At 60.8% G+C, this 18,106-nt stretch overlaps 1 protein-coding gene across 2 annotated transcripts; it reads left to right on the forward strand.

Annotated features, from left to right (window-relative positions):
• The first annotated feature begins 1,611 nt into the window (after positions 1-1,611).
• On the forward strand, positions 1,612-15,367 carry PDLIM2 (PDZ and LIM domain 2). Of its 2 annotated transcripts, none has more exons than XM_016141571.2 (10): positions 1,612-1,822; positions 3,232-3,326; positions 4,068-4,219; positions 6,559-6,628; positions 6,740-6,891; positions 7,071-7,149; positions 10,741-10,829; positions 11,051-11,196; positions 12,699-12,816; positions 13,833-15,367. In XM_016141571.2, exons 2-10 carry the CDS (start codon positions 3,234-3,236, stop codon positions 14,008-14,010), a joined length of 1,077 nt encoding a protein of 358 aa, XP_015997057.2. In that variant the 5' UTR covers positions 1,612-1,822; positions 3,232-3,233; the 3' UTR covers positions 14,011-15,367. The 2 variants fall into 2 exon arrangements, with proteins under 2 accessions (XP_015997057.2, XP_015997056.2); XM_016141570.2 differs by having other exon boundaries at positions 1,612-1,807.
• The last annotated feature ends 2,739 nt before the right edge of the window (positions 15,368-18,106 follow it).

Raw genomic sequence — 18,106 nt, forward strand, 5'->3', positions numbered from 1 at the left:
GTTTCTAGAGATTGTTTGAGGCAAAGCCAGGAGCATTAAAAGGTATAAAACAGAGTCTCTGCCATAAATTGCTGGGCGGAGGGTGGCGGGGGCGTGGCGGTGGCAAAGGAAGGGAGGTTAATCCATTCAATCATTGAACGATATTCATTCGACTAATATTTATTGAATGCCTGCTGTGCTAGGCTCTGGGAATGGAGCAGCGAACCAAACAAAAGCCTGTCCCGCGCTCCGAGGAGCCTGTGTGCAGGCAGCTTTACATGGGGGGCAGTCGGTCCGCGCGACCACGCATCATCCACATTTCACACGTGGGGAAACAGGCCCAGAGGAGCCAAGGAAATTGCCCAAGGTCACGCAGCTGGTAGAGGCAGACCTGGCGCTTGAGGCGAGGCCTGTGTGACCCCACATGTGCTGGCTCTACCTGTAGCTTCCCGCCCTCTCGGGGCTTCTGGTCTAGGTGAGGTGTAGGACAGGCGCTTCAGGCCAAGAGGCCACACCCTTAGGCACAGGACCAGTCAGTGGGAGAGTGGCTTACACACACTGGGAATAGAGGCTGTGGGAAACTGGGGACAGAAGAGGTAGCAGGCCTGAGGGGACCTGGATCGTGTGCACAGGGAGGAGGAGACGCAGGGCATAGGTAGGCAAGAGGGGGCATGAGGGCGCGCCTTGCAAAGGGAACTGGGAGGGAACGACTACTTGAGGCTGGAAAGTTCCTGCCGTGCCCACGGCTGTGCACCCCTGAAAACAGACCAGCCTGTCAGAGAGAGTGCAAGGTGCGGAGCAATGGGAGACGGAGCCAGCTCTGGTGGTCCATGGGGTGACCAGGGGAGGGGTGCTGGGTATGACACTGGGGAACCGTCTGCCAGATGGTTCTGAGCTGGTGCCTGGGGGCTCTCCTTGGCTGTCCTCTCGGGATCCCCGGAGCCTGGATTCCAGGCGGTTGGCAGAGAGCTGGGGCCTGGGGGACCAGGGACAGAGGGGCTGGTTGGAGCTGGCCAGCCCCAGGCAGGGCGGCAAGATAGGCTAAGGACAGGCAGGAGTGTAAAAAGTATCAGCTCAGAAAAGGAAGAGACTGGCAGCCCAGGAGGGAGCCCAGTGACCTCCTCCGGAGTCTCTTTATCTCCCCCTGGGCCTGGCGAGTCCCCCTGAGCAGAGCAGGCTCTCGGGGCAGCCGCGGAGCTTGGCACCGCCGCTCCCGGAGCGCACCGGCCTCGGGAAGGCTGTGGGCGGTCCCGGTTTGGGCTCTGCGGGTATCGGCTGCATCTGCACGAGCGTGGGAGCCCGGAGCGGGCGGGGGAGCCCGGCGGAGCGCGGACAGGCCATGCCGCGCCCCGCGTCCGTCCCCGCCGCGGCCCTGGCGTGGGGGGTGAGGGGGTGATGCTCGAGGGCCCCTTTGAAGGGCGGCGGGGGAGAGCGTTAGGGGGCGGGAGCGTCGGCCGTCTGCGAAGTGGGGCTCGGGACCGCCGCCGGAAGCCTCCCCTGCGCTCGGGGAGGACGGGGCACCTCGGGGAGGACGGCCGCGACCTCTAGGGGGCTCTAGGGAGAGTCACCCCAGTTCCACAGCGCGGCGCGGACCAGGCCGACGCTCCGGGGCCGGGCTGCGCGGAGGAGGCGGCCTCCATCGCCGGGGCGGCGGCAGGGGCGGCCCCGGGATCACATGGGCGGAGGCAGGTCCCGGAGCCCCGGGAGGCTCTCCCCAGAGTCAGGCAGGCGGCGGCGGCGGCAGCAGCGGGAGCGGCGGCGTCTCCTCGCCCTCTCACCCTACCTCCCTCCCTTCTTCCCTCCCGGACCCGGCCGCTCAGCCCGACAGGTGAGCGGGGGCCAGGTGAGCGCGCCCACCTGAGCACGGTCCGCGCGGCCGGCGGCCCCCGCGGCTCCAGGCTTGCCTGCGGCTCTGCGCGCCGGCGCCCCTCGGCGCCGGGACCTCTCCTGCGCCCCAAGTCCCTCTCCCCTCAGCCTCGCCTCGGGGGTGGCGCCCCGCGCCGGCTGGGCTTCCCCATCCCAGGCTCTCCTCCTCCAGCCCCTGGCCCTCGGGTACTTTGGCCTCGGAGTGCAGAGGGCGCCGGAACTGGGAGAGCCGGGCAGACTGGCTGGGCACCTCCCGGCTGCGCTTGGCGCGGAGTCCACTGGTCTGCTCAAAGGTCCGGGGATCCAAGGCGTGTGAGCCGCTAGCGCCGGCCTGGTGGCCTGGGGAGGGACAGAGGCCGGCCCTAGGCAAAGAGGAAGCCACAGGGCCGGGGAGCGGGCACACAGCACCGCTGGCCTGGGCGCACCCTCCAGGCTCCTAAACCCGAGACGTGGCCCCAGTGTTCCTGTATAGATTCGGGCGTTACTTGCAGCCTTTGGGGCTCCCCAGGGGCAGCTCCAGTGTGGGTGCTGGGCAGGGTGGTGCCCCAGCCTGGCATCACAGCTTTCTGCCTGGGTTGGCTCCTGACTCCAGAGCTACAGGCTCCGGAAATCCTACGAGAGCTCGGTCTGCAAGGACACTCCCTTGCCCAGGGGAGGGGGCAGTGGACGGGAGGCTCGCAGGCGGCATCAGTCAGCTCACCCTGCTGGCCAGCACCAGGGCGTGGGTGTGCCCAACTTTGGCAGATCAGCCTATCTTGGGGGCTGTTGGTAGGGCAGCAGGCCCCTGGGGGAGGTGGGAAGCCCTGGCTTGCCCAGCTGGACCACCTGCGGGGGGGGGGGGGGGCCGACCAGGCAGCAGGAGGCGCCTCTGAAGACCCTGGCCTCACCTTGGTCAGTCCCCACCCAGCCAACTACTCCAACAGTCGGCGGTGGCACCGCCCCCTTCCTCGCTGTCACGGTTCCCATATTGCTACCCTCCCCCAGAGCGGGGAGGAAGTACCTAGTGCTCTTGGTTTTGGGGACAGGAAGCAAGCACTGTGAGACTTAGCCCTGATGGTGGAGGAGGGGGAGAGGAGGAAGCGCTGACGTCCCCTGCCACCTGCCAGCCCCTGCCCGGCCACCAGGTCCCCAGCGAGCCCCTGTCTGGCACCCTGACCGCCTGCCTGCAGGGAGCCTCGCTGCTGGACGCTGCAGAGGAAAACTCGGAGTCGTGGTTTCCCAGGGTGGGGGGAAATGAAACTGGGGGACACAGGAAGGAGCTGGCCACTTCCTTCATGCCCCCAGCCCCTGACTGACTCCTTCGTGGACCTGCCACGCTCTCTCCTCCCTTTTGCCTCTCTCCTGCCCCCGTCGAGAGGCTCCACCTCTCCATCCCCTCTTCCTCAGGTATGGCGCTGACGGTGGACGTTGTGGGGCCAGCGCCCTGGGGCTTCCGTATCACCGGGGGCAGGGATTTCCACACGCCCATCATGGTGACCAAGGTAAGGGCTAGTTCCACGAGATAAAGAGGTTCCTCCATAGTTGGGGGTCTGCCCTGTCCACCTGGTCCCCACAGACACCTTTTTGTTGTTGTTGTTCCAGAGCCAGAGGCCCGCTACTGGGAGTGTTGGCCCAGAGGGTGCTGGGGCCCTGTTGCCATGGGGATGTGGTGGCCAGGTCATGAACCGGCCTCTGGGGAGTGAAAGGGAGCTGGGTCAAGTATGGGGCCTTCTCTTTTCTCCTCGGTCACCAACCCCTGACTTGCTGGCAGCCATTTTGGGTAGCTGCGAGAACAGGAGCCCCTGAGTTCTTGGTAGTTTCCCCCTGACCTCTGACCTGGGCCCAGGCCTGGGAGCATTCGTGCAGAAGGCCTGGGGACAGGCAGCCACAAGCACAGTGCAATTTGCACAGGCAAGAAATACTATTTCCAAGCACAGGTTTTGAAATTCTGTCATTACACGTTCTTTGGGAGGCCCATGTTACAATGCCAGTGCCGGGGGTGGGGGGAAAGGGGCTGTCACTCCAGGTTTGGAGGGCATTAGCTGATTAGCTGGGCAACACCCCCTGGTGGGTAGGGAGAGAGATGCTAAAGGGGGACCCAGGTCCGTCTGGTTCAAACCAGCTTCTGTGTTTCTTGGGGAAGACAGAGAAAACTCCTCTCTCCTTCCTCCTTCCCTGAGCATCATCACTGTCTGAGGCCGGAGGGGTCGCCTCTCAGACTACCTGCTCCTCATCCCCCACAGGTAACTGAGCGGGGCAAAGCGGAGGCTGCTGACCTCCGGCCTGGCGACATTATCGTGGCCATCAACGGGGAGAGTGCCGAGGGCATGCTCCACGCCGAGGCCCAGAGCAAGATTCGGCAGAGCCCCTCACCTCTGCGGCTGCGGCTCGACCGGTAGGCCCTCCACCCTCCACCCTCCACCTGTGCTGGGCCTGCCAGCATTCTTCTGCCCTCTGCCAGCCCGCTACACCGACCACCCCTGCCCTCAGCCCCGCCTGGCCTTCACAGGCCCTTTCGGCTCATCCGTGAGAAGGTCTGGGCTCTGGACCTGCAGCAGGGTGGGCTGAGAGGTGTTCCTGTGCCCTGGGCGAGCAGCCACAGGCAGGGCAGGTTGGCTTCAGCCACCTGGACTCCCGGGTTTGACTGGTTCCCAGCCGTGTGGAGTACAGGAGGGTGTGGGCGTCAAGTGGGTTGAAGAGGGGAAAGGTGTGCCATAAGCCGGTCTCCAGGGACCTTCCCTCCAAAAGGGCAGGGCCTTTGTCCAGATAGGGGCAGTGGGGTGGCGGGGGAAGTTAGGATGTTTGGGGGCTCGCTCCCCAAAGAGTCCCTTCATCCCTCCCTCCATTGCCTTCTCTGGACCCTGCTGGTGAAGGCAGATTCCTGGCTAGTGGGTTTTGTAGCCTGGAGGCCTGGGTTGCGGGGGACAGGTGGCTCCCCAAGGTGGGGCATCTTGGTGAGTCACAGGGCAGGAATGCTGGGAGATTCCTCCAGCCAGGAGAGCCCTTTGGGCGGGCCTTCAGCCTGAGTCAGGGACCTCACGCCTCTCCTACACCACCTCCACTGCCAGGCTCTCCCTGGGCCCTGGCTCCGTGCCCTCCCTTGGCCCCCGCTGCCCTGCAGTGCCGTAGAAGCTGGGTCCCCTGATGCTCTGGGGGAACCTCAGCCCCTTCGGTGACTCCTCTGTGCCACTCTGGCTCAAGAGTGTTTGCAGGAGCGGGACCCAAGGTTGGGGGTACCTCATGGCATCTGGGAAGAGGACCGAAATCTACAAGCGGCTGCAGAGTCGGGCAGGGGAGAGGCTGCCGACACATTGCTTCCTCTCGGGTCTTTCCTGGAGGGACACAGCCCTGTCAGGGCGCAGGGCCTGGCCACCATACCCTTAGGCCTCTAGCTCCGTATTGGGCAGGTCAAGGCTCCCTGTTTCTTTTTTCTTTTGCTCAGCCCCTTTCTAGTCCCCGCTAAACCACACCCCACCCCTACCCCGTGACCTTTCAGGCACTCAGAGCCCTGTAGCAGGAAGCAGTGCTCTGGGCTGGAGCCACAGCCCAGGCTCTCCTCACTCTGACTCCACATCCCTCCCCGGGGAGACGGGGGCTGGCGTGGTGTGTGGTGACCGAGGTTCTTGCTGACCTCTCTAGAAGTGGCCAGACATCCAGGAATGGTGCAGTGGGGTTGGGACATAGCGGGCACTTTTTCCACCCTCAGCCAGCGCCCAGTCCTCCAACGGCCTCTTCAAGGCTCCAGTTGGGCTGCACTGGGAAAGGCTTTGGAGGAAGGTCCCTGGGGAGCTGGGGTGGGCAAACCCTCGCTGGCTGCCTGGGTAGTTGGCGGGAGAGCTGGTCTCTAGGTCCTGCAGCGGCCTTCCTGGCGGGAAGCGGGGCTGCTCTGCCCTTGTTTCCTGGGGGAGAAGCCCATGGAAGGGAAGAGTGGCCCTGTCAAAGGCATTCTGGCCGAGCAGGTGGGGGCCAAGCCTCTGGATGGGGGGAGTGGCAGCTGGCTCAGCCATTGTCAGCCTTTAGGGCTTTGGGCAATTCGCTTTCCCTCTCTGGGCTTCAGTTTCTCCGTGGGTGAAAGAGTAAGGATTATTTTATGAATCAGCAATCTCTCCCAAAATTGATCTATGAACTGATGTTAACTAGTGACAAAGTCTGGATGAAATGCAGAAAGAAAGATAGAAAGAAAGAAAGAAAAAGAAAGAAAGGAAGAAAAAGGAAGGAAGGAAGGAAGGAAGGAAGAAAGACAGAAAGCCAGGAAGGAAGGAGAGGACGTGTAATCCCTTATGCAGGACTGACAGTACAGATAGAACTCAGATCGACTCTCCATCTACCTCCGTCACTGTCCTTCTTCCTTACGCCTCCTTCCGCCTAAGCCTCCGCCCTCCCTCACGCTCCTAATCAAGCACTCACGAAGAAAGCCGCCCGCAAGAACTATGCCCGGTCGGGTGGAAATAGCGTGAGAAGTTTTTAATAAAATTGAATTTGTGGAACTTCTTGCTGAAATTGTCCTTTCTGCGTTTTGGTGCTAAGCCGTCTTTTGAGAAATGACGGTGGTGGTCGGTGATTGCTGGTTTCGAATCTGGCAAGGCCGAAGGCTGGCAACCTGCTGTCCGGATGTCCTGGACATGATGCCAGTCTCGAGACCCTGGTGCGGGACTAGCCGGAAGATCCGGCCTCCGCTGGCCAAGCAGAGTCCCGGGGCCCCTGTGACCCTCGCCTCCTGTGTCCTCTCCTCAGATCCCGGGCTGCCTCTCCCGGGCAGACCAATGGGGAAGGCTCCGTGGAGGCGCTGGCCACGCGTTTTCAGGTAGGTCGGTACATCGACTGGGAGCCCCGGCACCCTGAAACGAGGCGGAGGCCTGAGGGGCAGAGCCCAGGGGGGTGGGCTGCCCGCTCTTCCCGGTGCTTGTCTCCGCAGGGCTCTGTGAGGACACACCTTGACAGCCAGTCCTCCTTCCGGTCCTCCTGCTCCAGCCCAGCCTCCCTCAGCCCCCGGGCAGGTAGCCCCTTCTCCACGCAGTCCCCCGCCGGCCCTCACACCTTCCCTGGAGAGGCGGTGATCAGCCGCAGGTAAGTGCAGGCTTGGGGGTGTACCCTGGCCCCCCGCCCCGCCCCCGGCCCGGGCCAGGCCTCTCAGAGTCTTAGTAGCTGTGTTTAGGGGCCCCCGGGGGCCCCCTCTGTTTCGCTGGGGCGGTCTGGGGGGGAGGTCGGTGCTTGGTGCACGCACACTGCGCATTTCCCTCCTTCAGTTTCCAGAGCCTGGCACACGCCCCAGGACTCGCCGCTGCGGACCGTCTGTCCTATGGGAGCCACCCCGGAAGCCGACAGGTAGGGACGCCGGGTGAGGGCGGGAGCCTCCCGCGTCCACTGGTGGTGGCCGGTGCTGCCGTAGGGCTGCAGGCGGCCGGCCCCACCTGGGCCCCAGCGCCTTCGTCTCCCGGCATCAGGCGCGCCCCTCTCCGGAGCGAGGCCACCTTGCCTGCTGGTGGCTCGCGCTGGCTGCCCTGTCCTGCCGGCTGGTCCCAGGTGGCCTCCGCCTCCTCACTCCCACTCACTGCCGCCTCCCCGCTGCCTGCTGGCTTCCTCCCTTCTCGGGTGTTTCTTTTGGGCCGGGGCGGACATAGTTTTGCTGCTGTTGTTGGGATGGTTCCCTTTGGCTCTGGCTGCATCTCTCGAACACATTCTTCCCCATCCCAGCCCCAAGCTTGCCCCGGCTCCATCACCCCACCCCCTTCTTCCTTCTCTGGCTGGGCCGAGGGCACTGCTAGCAGGACCGTGGTTCTGCCTCAAGTCGCGCTTGGCCCGCTCTCTGTCTGCCCCCACCCTGCCTTCCTGCCCTGGACCGGACTCTCCCCCCAGGTCCCACTGTCCACTGGCGACAGCCCAGCCCCCCTTGGTGGTGTTTCTGCTCTCTGAGGGCAGAGGTGGGGAGGCGAGGGAGTGAGGCGGCCAGCAGTTCTGGGCCACAGCTGCTGGGGGCAGGGCTGAGGGGGGCATGTCCAGCCTTTGGGTGAAGGGGATGAGGCCCAGCTGCCGGAATCCTACCTCTGGCTGATTCTGCATTCCAGAGAGCAGAGCCTTTGGGGATGGCTGGGGGAGGGTACCAGAAACTGGGGACTCTGGAGGAGGAAGGAGTAGGAGCTCCTCGGTGACCTGTGCTGGGCCTGCCCTGCGGGCCGCCGGGCAGTATGGGCATGCAGATGTGTTCCCTGAGGTCCCTGCCTTTAAATAACTTAAAATGTAGCTGTGGAGATAAGACAAACAGACAAAACAATTCTGGAACAATTAACCACTAAACAGTGTGGTCTTAATTAGAAAAGCGGGAGGCCTTCTGGGAGGGGAGAGATGAGTGTGGGCCGGGGTGGCCGGAGAGGCTTCGTCAGGAATTTTGCTGGAGGGTCGGGAGGTAGGACTAGGTAGGGTTTAGATTAGAGGCTGATGAATGGGGGGCCGTGAGGAGAGGCAGCGGTACAAGCAAGACCTATGCGTTCGGGCCTAGGGGGCCTCCTCGGGGAGGATGGAGCTTCTGCCTGAGACCAGCCAGGACTGAGCTTGTCCTAGGGCCTGGCTGGAGAAGGGCTGTCCATTCTGGTGTCCTTCTTTAGAAATGCAAATTCTCAGGCTCCAGCCTAGGCCTACTTACTGAATCGGATAGAAGGGTCAGGAGTAGGGTGGGGGCGCCGTTCTGTTTCAAGGAGCTCGCAGGGGTCACATGCATGAAAAGATTTTGAGGACCATCCAAGCTGTGTGAAGAGGAGCCCTGGGCTGGACGGCAGGGCGATGTGGCAGGAGAGGGTCAGCCCCATCTCCGCCGTGTGACCCTTCCTCTCTCCACGCCTCAGACTCAGAGCCGATGCTCTCTGAGTTCCCTGCTTTGACCCAATGTCCCTGGTCATTCCTTCAACAAATATCTATCAGGCAGCCGCCTGGGGTCAGGCACCTTCCAGGCTCTGGAGATGCAGTGGAGGAAAAACAGAGAAATTCCTAATCCAATGAAACTTGCATTCTGGTCTACAAATGAGGCTGGGGTCCAATGGCGTGGGACTCACGGGGTCCCACAGCTCCCTTCTGGGAGTCACTGCACACTTCAGCACCTCCAAGGTCCTAAGAAGTCCTATGAGAATACAAACACATGTTTAATTTTATTAATTTCTGAAACGTGCTCACCTGCGGTATTTCTCCTGCACCCTTCCTCCCTGCCACCCACTTTTTAACATCCTGTGTTCCCCCAGAGCACGTTTTGAGAGGTGTTGGCCACCTCTGCCTGGCCAGTGAGCAGGTTTTCTGGACTCAGAGGTGACAGGTTTCTTCTGAGCTGACTGGGAGGGAGGGAGGGAGGAGAGAGGCAGAGCCCCTCCCAGTTAGGGAGCTGGGTGCCTCTCCGCCAGGCTGGTGGTCTTGTGGGAGAGAGGGGCCGAGGTGGCGACTGTAGATGAGGGGCCCCCATCCCAGTCTTCCTGTGGCTGCAGCCTTGCTGCGAGCTCCTGAGCGGACTGAGGCTGCCCTGAGCCGAAGTCACAGGGCGCCACCAACCCTGATGGCACCCTTTTGGAAACTGGGGGTTGCCCCCTGCTCCCCGCCACAACTCCGGCAGGCAAAAGCCTCGGTGAGCAGATGTGGAGTGGGAACAGCGCCTCTCCCTCTTGGCTGTTGGAGGGACCTGGGCCCGACTTCAGCCCTCGCTCTCCACTGGCCAGTGAGTGCCTCGATGCAGGGCACATGTTGGGACAGCGACTTGGGACACGATTCTTGAAGAGCTATCTGGAACTGGTCGTCATTCCTGAGGAAATTTTCTTACTGTCCGTTAGTCGACCACACGGCACTAGCTGGGCACCCAGGAGCCCAGGTGTGGACTCCATGCCCTGCCTCTGGCTCCCGGGGTGGCTTGGATCAGCCACGTTGTCCCTCTGACCTTCAGTCTCCTCACCTAGACCCTCTTCCCAAAGAGCGAGGAGCAGAGGAATGCAGGCTGGGGTCAGGCAGGGTCTAGGGCTGTCTTCTCGAGACTCTGACGTTTCCATTTGAGCTTAAGAATTCATGCAGTTTTTTTCATTTGACCTCATAATTCATTTCTGACTTTGAATTTTAAAATCGAGGGACTTTGGCTTTTCAGGAAGCTGTGCCCTCAGCACCGTGCTGGCTGGTGGTGTCTGGGGCTCTCCTTTGCAGGGGACGGGCCAGAGAGGAAGCCGAGTGGGGAGGCTGAGCAGGCCAGGAAGCAGAGCAGTGTGAGGTGGGAGGCCAGATGTCCAGGTGGAGAGCAGGTGTGAGAGCCCAGGACGGACCGTGCACACCGGCGAGCTGGGGTCGGCCTGGAACTGGCCTGGCTCCCCCGGGCTGCATGCGGCGGGTCCGGGACCTCCCTGGGTGGCCAGCTCAGACTCTGGCCCTCCTAGGAGGACCAGCTTGCGTGGGAGAGAAGTCGTTCGTGCAGCCCCAGCCCTGGTTCCCACAGGGGTCTTGGCCCCTTCGCTCCACCCCGTTAGGCTGCCTTTTCCTCCCAGCAACAGCGTTGGCTTCTCTGCTTGTTCCCTCGGAGGATCCAGGCCCCAGCATGCAACGTCTTTCCAAACACGTGGCCTGAGATAACAGAGGAATTTGCATTGTGTCTGGACTTAGCTGGTTGTCACCCGCTGGTCTTCACTCCACCCCTCGCCCGGTCCCCTTGCAGAACCCTCACGCCTCCATAGCTGGGTGCTCCCTCGCTCCCCTCTGGGACGGAGCTGGAGCCACCCCTTCTGTGCCGGCTCTGAGGGCGGGCAGTGTCGGGGTGATGGCCCCGCGTGGAGGCCTGCTGGTCAGTGAGGGCCGGGAGCCCTCTGGTGTTGGGCCTGGGAACAGCCGGCCTTGGTGGCCGATGGGCGTTCTGGCCCAAGGCACTGGCGCCGACTCCTCCCCTGGTGCCCCTCCTTCCTGCAGCCGGGCCTCGGCCGCGCTGGCGCTGGAGACTCGGCTGTCCTGGTGCTGCCGCCGTCCCCAGGCCCCCGTGCCTCCAACCCCAGACTCAGGTACCGGTGGGCCCTGGCGGATGGGGCGGGGTCTCGGAGGGCTGGGAGGGACAGGAGACTGGCTTCCCAGAGAGGGATGAAGAGTCCCTGCCTCTCTCAGCCCAGGTGGCTTTCCTCTGGCCCCTGGAATCCTTTCCTCTGGGACACCCCTTCGCTGCCCCCATGTTCTGCCTGTCACTCAGAATGGCCCCTCAACTCCTGGCTGCCTCCCATCCTCACAGTGTGGACTCAGAAGGGAGAAGCCAACTCCTAGGAGAAGACTCAGAAGTCTTCAAGATGCTTCAGGAGAACCGTGAGGGACAGGTGGCCCCCCGACAGTCCAGCTCCTTTCGGCTCCTGCAGGAAGCCCTGGAGGCAGAGGAGAGAGGTGAGGCCTTGGGGGGGCTCAGGTGGGGAAGGGAGTCTCCCCAGGACACCCCGGGTCCCTGAGTGCTCATCACGGGAGTAGGCGCCGAGGGCCGCTGACTCCCAGAAGCCACAGGCCCCGTGCTGAAGGAGCTTACCATCTGGTGGGGTTACGAGGGGCGCCCCAGAGCTGCTGGCTGGGGTCGGGCGAGTGCCAGCCGAACAACAGAGGCTGGTGGTGGGGCCTCCAGCAAGGGCTTCGAGGAGAAGGAGGGGTTTGATGTGGCCCTTGGAGAAAGACGAAGCCTTTAATAAACAGCCTTCGGAAGGTGGCAGGAGGCCCGTGGAATGTGGTGCCGGCCGCCCGAGGGCTTCTGGGTGTGGGAGCGGAGAGCCGCAGGCCTGGCGGCAGGGAGCGTGGCCGTGGACGTTAAGTGTCTGCAGCGAGGCCGCGCATGCCGGGCTCAGGAGCAGCCTGACCCAGGAGGGCTGGTTAAGTAATGCCCGGCAATGCCTGAGATGCCACAGTGAGCAGTACAGATAAGGCGGGCTCTCGTCCTTTGTTTACTGTCCCGTTGACGGGCCAGCCCTGTGCAGAGTGTGGAGACGGAAGGCGCTTAGGACCTACGTCTCCCCACGAGGCACTCCGTTCACTGGGCTGACAGGCCTGCCCAGCTCCCAAGGAGGTGGACGGTGCTGCTGGAGTCCTTGTGTGTGTTGGGGGCGGGGCGCTGCCCTGGTCCAGGGGAGAGGTAGGGAGGGCTTGCCTGGCGGTAGCTGCAGGATGTGAAAAGATGGGATGGTCAGGAGAAAGACGTGCGTGGCAGAATCACTAGAACCTACTGTCTGGTTCCAACTCTGATGTTTGTCTCCCAGGGGTATTCACAAAGGAAGGGGTGGGGTGAGAAGGTTTGGAGCCAGACTTGTCCCTCATTACCTTGAGGGAGCCAGGGAGGCAGTGGGGTGAGTGGAGCGCCGACAGGTGGTGATATCACCGGTGGAGACTTGGCATCGGCTGCAAATAGGGACCTTACCTGACGCATGACACATGTACTTCGTCTGAGCGCGGTCTCAGGCTCCGATGCAATAATTCACTTAAGAGCCCTTTGAAAGCTGTATGAAGGTATCATGCGCTGTTATTCCCTATTCTTACCCTCCGTTAATATCATCGTGACTGGGCCGTGCAAGACGAAACGTCTGCTTGGCCTGCCATGTCGGACACTCGGTATGGACGGTTGGTGCCTTAGCTCGGGCTAACTCAGCCTTTCTGCCCTGGCCCGGCCCGAGCCAAAGATCTGGCGTGATCATTCTCTTCTTACGTTCCTCACTTTCATGACCAGTGTTGCTCCAGAGGGCGCCCCCCCCCCCGCCCCACCACCCCCGTCTGTGCGTCTGTACCTGTGAGTGGCCTCGGCATGTTGGAGCAGGCAGAGTGTGCGTAAACAAACAGCCTGGATGCTGCTGCTGCGGGGACGAGCTCTGCTGACGAGCTCTGCTGTGTCTGTGTGCCCCTCCCCCTCCCAGGTGGCGCGCCTGCCTTCCTGCCCAGCTCGCTGAGCCCCCAGGCCTCCCTGCCCACCTCCAGGGCCCTGGCCACCCCACCCAAGCTCCACTCGTGTGAGAAGTGCGGCACCAGCATTGCGTGAGTGTGGGCAGCCTGGGAGGCCGGGTGGGGGCAGGGGGCAGGGTGCTCTCCAGAGGGGCCTGCATAGAACCACCAGCCAGGGCCCCGGGGGGCGGGGCATTGCCACGGTGGATCTGCGGGAAGCTCCCTGGGTCATCGTCAGCCTTCTCAGGATGGCTGCGCTGGCTTCTTGCTGCTGCTCCCCTCCTGCCTGGTTTCCTTCCCCGCTCCCTGGAGGAGTGAGATAAGCTACTACTTTAATTTCTCTCCAATCGCCTCCCAGCCTCTGGAGATCTGCCTCCATTTGAGGTGGCTTCTCCTGGAAAATCTTGCTCTTACCCCTCTGGAATAGGATAAATTTTCCAGAGGTAGGTTCTTTTTTTTTTTTTTTTTCTCAGTGGGTGGCATTATCAGGTGGCCACATTCTCTGGAAAATCGTTGAAAGGCCCCCCTGGAAAAAGTTCTTATGTGCACAGTGTGGAGGGTCAGATGACTCACTAGGCAAATCCCTTACCCTCCGGGGCCTTAGCCTTTCCTCTGCAGAATGGGGTACTCCCCCCCCCACACACCTGCTGCTTCCACACGGGAAGTGCCGGCAGCAGCAGCTCCAGGGTTGTTAGCTCATTCCTGGGCCACACCTCCAGAGTTTGCCCTTCAGAGGTCCCTGGCCCCAGATTTTACATTTCTAGTTTGTCCTCAGCTGGCATGCTGCCTCTGGTCCTGGCACTTGGGATCACACTTTGAAGACCACTGCTCCATTAATAATCCAGAAGATTCCAGATGGGGTTTATCTGCCCTTTGTGGGGGCAGGAATGACTCTTTTTGGATGAGGGGTTCTGGGGGTGGGGGCCGGTGGGTTGTCGAAGTAAGATTTCTGAGAGCAGGCTTGGGGAGTCAAGTGTCTGAGATTTGGGGATCTTCTCAGGTCCCGCCTCTGAGCTCTAGGGAAATGGGAATGGGGGATCAGGCCAGGTGTCCCAGTTCCCCGACCCCCAGAGGCTAACGGCTCTCCTGCCTCCCCCCGCCCCTCGCAGGAACCAGGCTGTGCGCATCCAGGAGGGGCGGTACCGCCACCCAGGCTGCTACACCTGTGCCGACTGCGGCCTGAACCTGAAGATGCGTGGGCACTTTTGGGTGGGGGACGAGCTGTACTGCGAGAAGCACGCCCGCCAGCGCTACTCAGCGCCCCCCACGGTCAACGCCCGGGCCTGAGCGCCTGCTGCGCTCTCGCCCCGCCCCCGGCTCCGCGCCTGGGCCACGCCCATGGCAAGTCGGCATAGGAGGGTGACGGCGGGTGGTAGGGCCCCTTCCTTCGGGCTGGATGAGGCCAGAGGCTGGGGCCTGTCTTGGGGTGTGGGCGAGGGCAGCCTCACCTTCCCAGGTTTTTGCTAGATGCTCTCGCTTCGCCCCGCAGGACAGGCTCTGCACCAGTCTGAGGCGGGCTCTGCATTGGGCATCTTTGTGCAATAGGAGTTGAGCAGGCTGGGTCATGGGGATTAGTATCTAGAAAGTTGGGGGTGGCCCAGAGGCTAAAGGTATTCACTGTGTAAAGTTCCCGACGTGCGAACTTGATAAACATGTATATACACACACAGACATACGAAGAAAATAAAATAGCTGCCCCTCTTTCCTGTCCTTTCCTGGCCCAGGGCCCCGGGGACGAGGTTCTCCCTACTACGGGGTGGAGAGGCTTTATATTCCCTCTACCTCCCACCCCCGATGCCACCCCTCCCCCACATCAGCTGCCTTACCACGTGGCACTCACCCCTACTGAAGAGGCTGCTTCTTTTAGCCTGCTCTTCTGGGACCCTTTTGTAAAGATGCCACTTTTACTGGGATGGTCCTTGGTACTTTAGAGGAGTAAGTTTCTCACTGGGAACCTGGGGTGCGGAAGGGGTGCTGGAGGGTGGGCAGCAGGGACACAGGGGGTGGCCCCAGGCCCATCTCAGTGACGGGCTCCTGGTCTGTCCGCCCTGGCTGCTGCCGGAGCTCTCTGTGCCGCTCACTCTACATGGTGTGGATTCTGCCAGCCCTGCTGACCGACTCCTTGCTGGAGGGGCAACCCCCAGAGCTCCTCCTGCCCTCCACGAGACTGTCTGTCCCCATCTGAGACTCAGAAGTCACCCAGGACAGGGCTGCAGGTCAGCCTTGCCTGGAGACAGACAACCCAGCAGAGCCCCCACTCCAAGGGACCGCTGCCCACCGAGGGCCTCGCCTCAGTGAGCCAGGCCCGTGCTAGGTGCCTGCCTTGGGAGTATGCGTGAGTCAAGGCGGGCGGCAGTGGTCCCCTGCCAGAGTTTTGGCTTGATTCACCCCTCCGCACATCCTAATCCCAGAGAACCTTTCAGAAAGGTGCATGGGTGCTGCTCGCCAGACTCACCCTGCCCCCCAGTCGGCCTGAGGGATGGGTGGCAGCCTCAGCTTTATTTTCATAGAAAAGATCAAAGCCGGGTACTTTTGTACTACCTGGCTCATTTCGGAAGGAATCTTGGCGGAGACTGTGTTGCCTCCTCGGGCACCTGTTGATATAATTTACACCTTAATACAATCGTCTCACCTTTTGCCTGGACAGCTGCCTTTACTTTCATAGAAAAGATCAAGGCGTTTTTGTGGCTCGGGAGCTAGGCAGGCCAGACAGACGTCTGGAGTGAAAGGCGAGAGCTGCCTTGGCGCCACCTCGTGTCGGGTGTAGCCCATAGCAGGGGAGGACGCTCAGGAAAGTGGAATTTTCCCCTCTGGGAACACTTGGGTTCTGGCACCGTGAGAATACAGACAGACCTAGCTTTCTTCTTCCTTTCCTGAAGATAAGAGTCAAGTGGCAGTGACCGAGCCAGCATGAATGAAATAATGCTACATGGCAGTGACGGCTCAAGAGCTAATGAGGAACACACAGGCACGTCCTGTGAGTTCAGTCCAGGGGCCACCTGTGTGAAAGGATGAACTAGACTTGGGCAGGTAAAGGAGAGAAATGTTGAGTGATGGGGGCGAGTGCAAGTGGAATGCTCAGTGCAGGGCAGCGGCCGAAGAGGATACCGATTCAAGGAGAGATGGGAGCCTTGAACGCTCGGAGACACGGTTTCAACTTCACCTGGAGACCCCGGGGACACTGAAAATTTTAAGAAAGGAAATGACAAGTTGGAAAGGGTAGGGCGGAATATTAATCATATCAAGGCAGGTGAGATCCCTGCCTTAAACATACCTTGCTGGGCTAGCATCTTCTCAGGAGTGGAGGAGAACACATGGGGAGTGGAGACTCTTATGAAATGGGTATGCCCGTGAATGAATTGTTGAACACCTTTGGAAGGCTGGATGGGTTTAAGCAAAAATCCACCTCTTTAGTTATGGCAGCCTACTCTCCTCCCCGGGGTCCCAAGGGATTCAGCTCTAGAGCTCTCTGCAGCCACACGGCCAGTCTGAGCATGGGAGTGAACGTCTTTGGAACATGGAGTTATTAGCTAAACCCGTTTGTCAGCAGAGAAGGCTGGGGCCATCTTTGACCTCAACCCTACGCCCTTTGACCCAGACATGGGGTGAGGGAGACCAGCCCAATTATGCAACTGTAATTTGTCTAGTGCAGTGCGCTGTTTACTTTTCTTCTGCATTTTGGAGAATAACTTCAGAAATGATGACAGATTTGAGTTAGAAGTGGCTCAAGAGAGCAGCTCATATAGTCTCCTTCAGTTACAGACGAGGAAGTGACCACCCCAAAGTTCCACTGCTAGATAATTCTAAAGTGCGAGGGATGTTTTAAGTGCTTTTTAACTCTAATCCTCACAATTGGGTAGGTACTGAGGTAAGTACTGTGGTCATCCTCGTCTATAAGATGAAGAAACTGAGGATGGGGAAGATGAGAAACTGGCCTAAGGACTCCTAACTGGTAATGGCCAGGGGCTGCTGGCTTGCCCAGGGTGGGGGTCCTCTTATCCCTCCATTACCAGAGGCAGCCTTCTAGGCCACAAAGGTCACCATGGCTCCCAGTCATCTCTGGTCTGGCAGGAGCTGTCCCCAGGCTCTTGGCTTTGCCCTGGTTCCACAGGGCCCAGCTCAGTGCTGAGCTCTCAGGAGATGCGCTTCCTGCAGCTGGGACTTCCCCACGGAGGTGGTGGGGCCGCTGGGCACCCCTGACTTCACCTTGCGGGATGACTCTGATCAGGCTACCACACGTCTTAGGAATTCACCATAGCTGCTCACCCCTCAGGTGACAGGGATGGGGTGGCTGTGCTGCCCCTCCCACTCCTTCGAGCATCACTCAGTGGGAGATGATTCTCTTCTTGCAGTAGTCGTGGGTGGAGGAGACTGCAGAGGTGGTCATGTGGGGCCACAAAGCCCTCCGGGTGGTGAAGACCTAGCCCAGCTCTGGACATGGGGCTGCCAGTCAGGGCTGCAGAAGTCAGATGGGAAGTGTGTGCCCTTCCTGATCACCATGTAGGCGCTGGCGTATCTGCATGGGAGGAGAATGGCCTGGAGGGGAGTGTGCCTTGGTGTGTGTGCACGTGTGTGTGGGGGGGATCTTCTGAGGCTACACAAAGCCTTGTGCTGAGACACTGCATTCCTGCTGGCCGGCTTCCTGTTCCAGATGCATTCCTGCCCCAGAGTCACCGAGGAGACTGCCTTGGAATCTGGCCCCACATTCTCTAAATTCAGGGCAAGATCTGGCAAAAGTCTCCTCCCTCCCTTCTCCTCCCTACCCTTTTACTTAGCACAGGGGAAGCCATCTGACTTACCAGCCCTCCTACCCAGGGAGGGCTGGATGGTGTCTGGCACTGCCTGGGGCCTGGGGGGTTTGGTACCACACATCCTGTTCGACTTGCATAATACTGTTCCTGCCAGGCCCAGCATTCTGTTTCCCTCGCTGTATCTGGGAAATGAATGGGGGCGGGGGGGGGTGCTGTTGTCCAGGAGGATAGGGCAGGAGGGGGCAACCCAGAGGACCCCTGGCTAGTGGGGAAGGGCTTGGCCTGAAAATCAAGATGTTAATAGGTGGCTGGTAGTTCAGGCACTTGGCTCTCATTTTTCCTTCCGAGGACTTAGCTGAAGGCCTCAATTTCCCCATCTTATAAAGTTAGAATGTCATAGTTTGTGGTTCTCTGATGAAGGGTCCAGTGTAGGGTGTTTGAGGAAGGGCAGGTAGGAGCTAGGAGCAGAATGGATGGGCAGACGTCTGTCAACTCCCAGTTAACAGACACTTCCTCCTAACAGCTTAGGCTCCAGCCTCTCCCCCAGAGGCTCGTCCATGGCTCTCTTATCTGCCTCCAGGGGATTTGGATCCTGCTGGTCACCTTCCTCGGGAAGTGAGGTTTCCTTAGAG

This window comes from Rousettus aegyptiacus, unplaced genomic scaffold, assembly GCF_014176215.1.
Source record: "Rousettus aegyptiacus isolate mRouAeg1 unplaced genomic scaffold, mRouAeg1.p scaffold_m13_p_16, whole genome shotgun sequence".
Classification (NCBI taxonomy): Eukaryota; Metazoa; Chordata; class Mammalia; order Chiroptera; family Pteropodidae; genus Rousettus; species Rousettus aegyptiacus.

What these genes read in the sequence shown, in the direction of transcription:
- PDLIM2 (XM_016141571.2), top strand. Translation starts at nt 3,234, where the DNA reads ATGGCGCTGACGGTGGACGTTGTGGGGCCAGCGCCCTGGGGCTTCCGT. An exon ending in CGCTGGCCACGCGTTTTCAG is followed by an intron (nt 6,629 to 6,739) that starts GTAGGTCGGTAC and finishes TTGTCTCCGCAG; the next exon opens with GGCTCTGTGAGGACACACCT. An exon ending in GCCACCCCGGAAGCCGACAG is followed by an intron (nt 7,150 to 10,740) that starts GTAGGGACGCCG and finishes TCCTTCCTGCAG; the next exon opens with CCGGGCCTCGGCCGCGCTGG.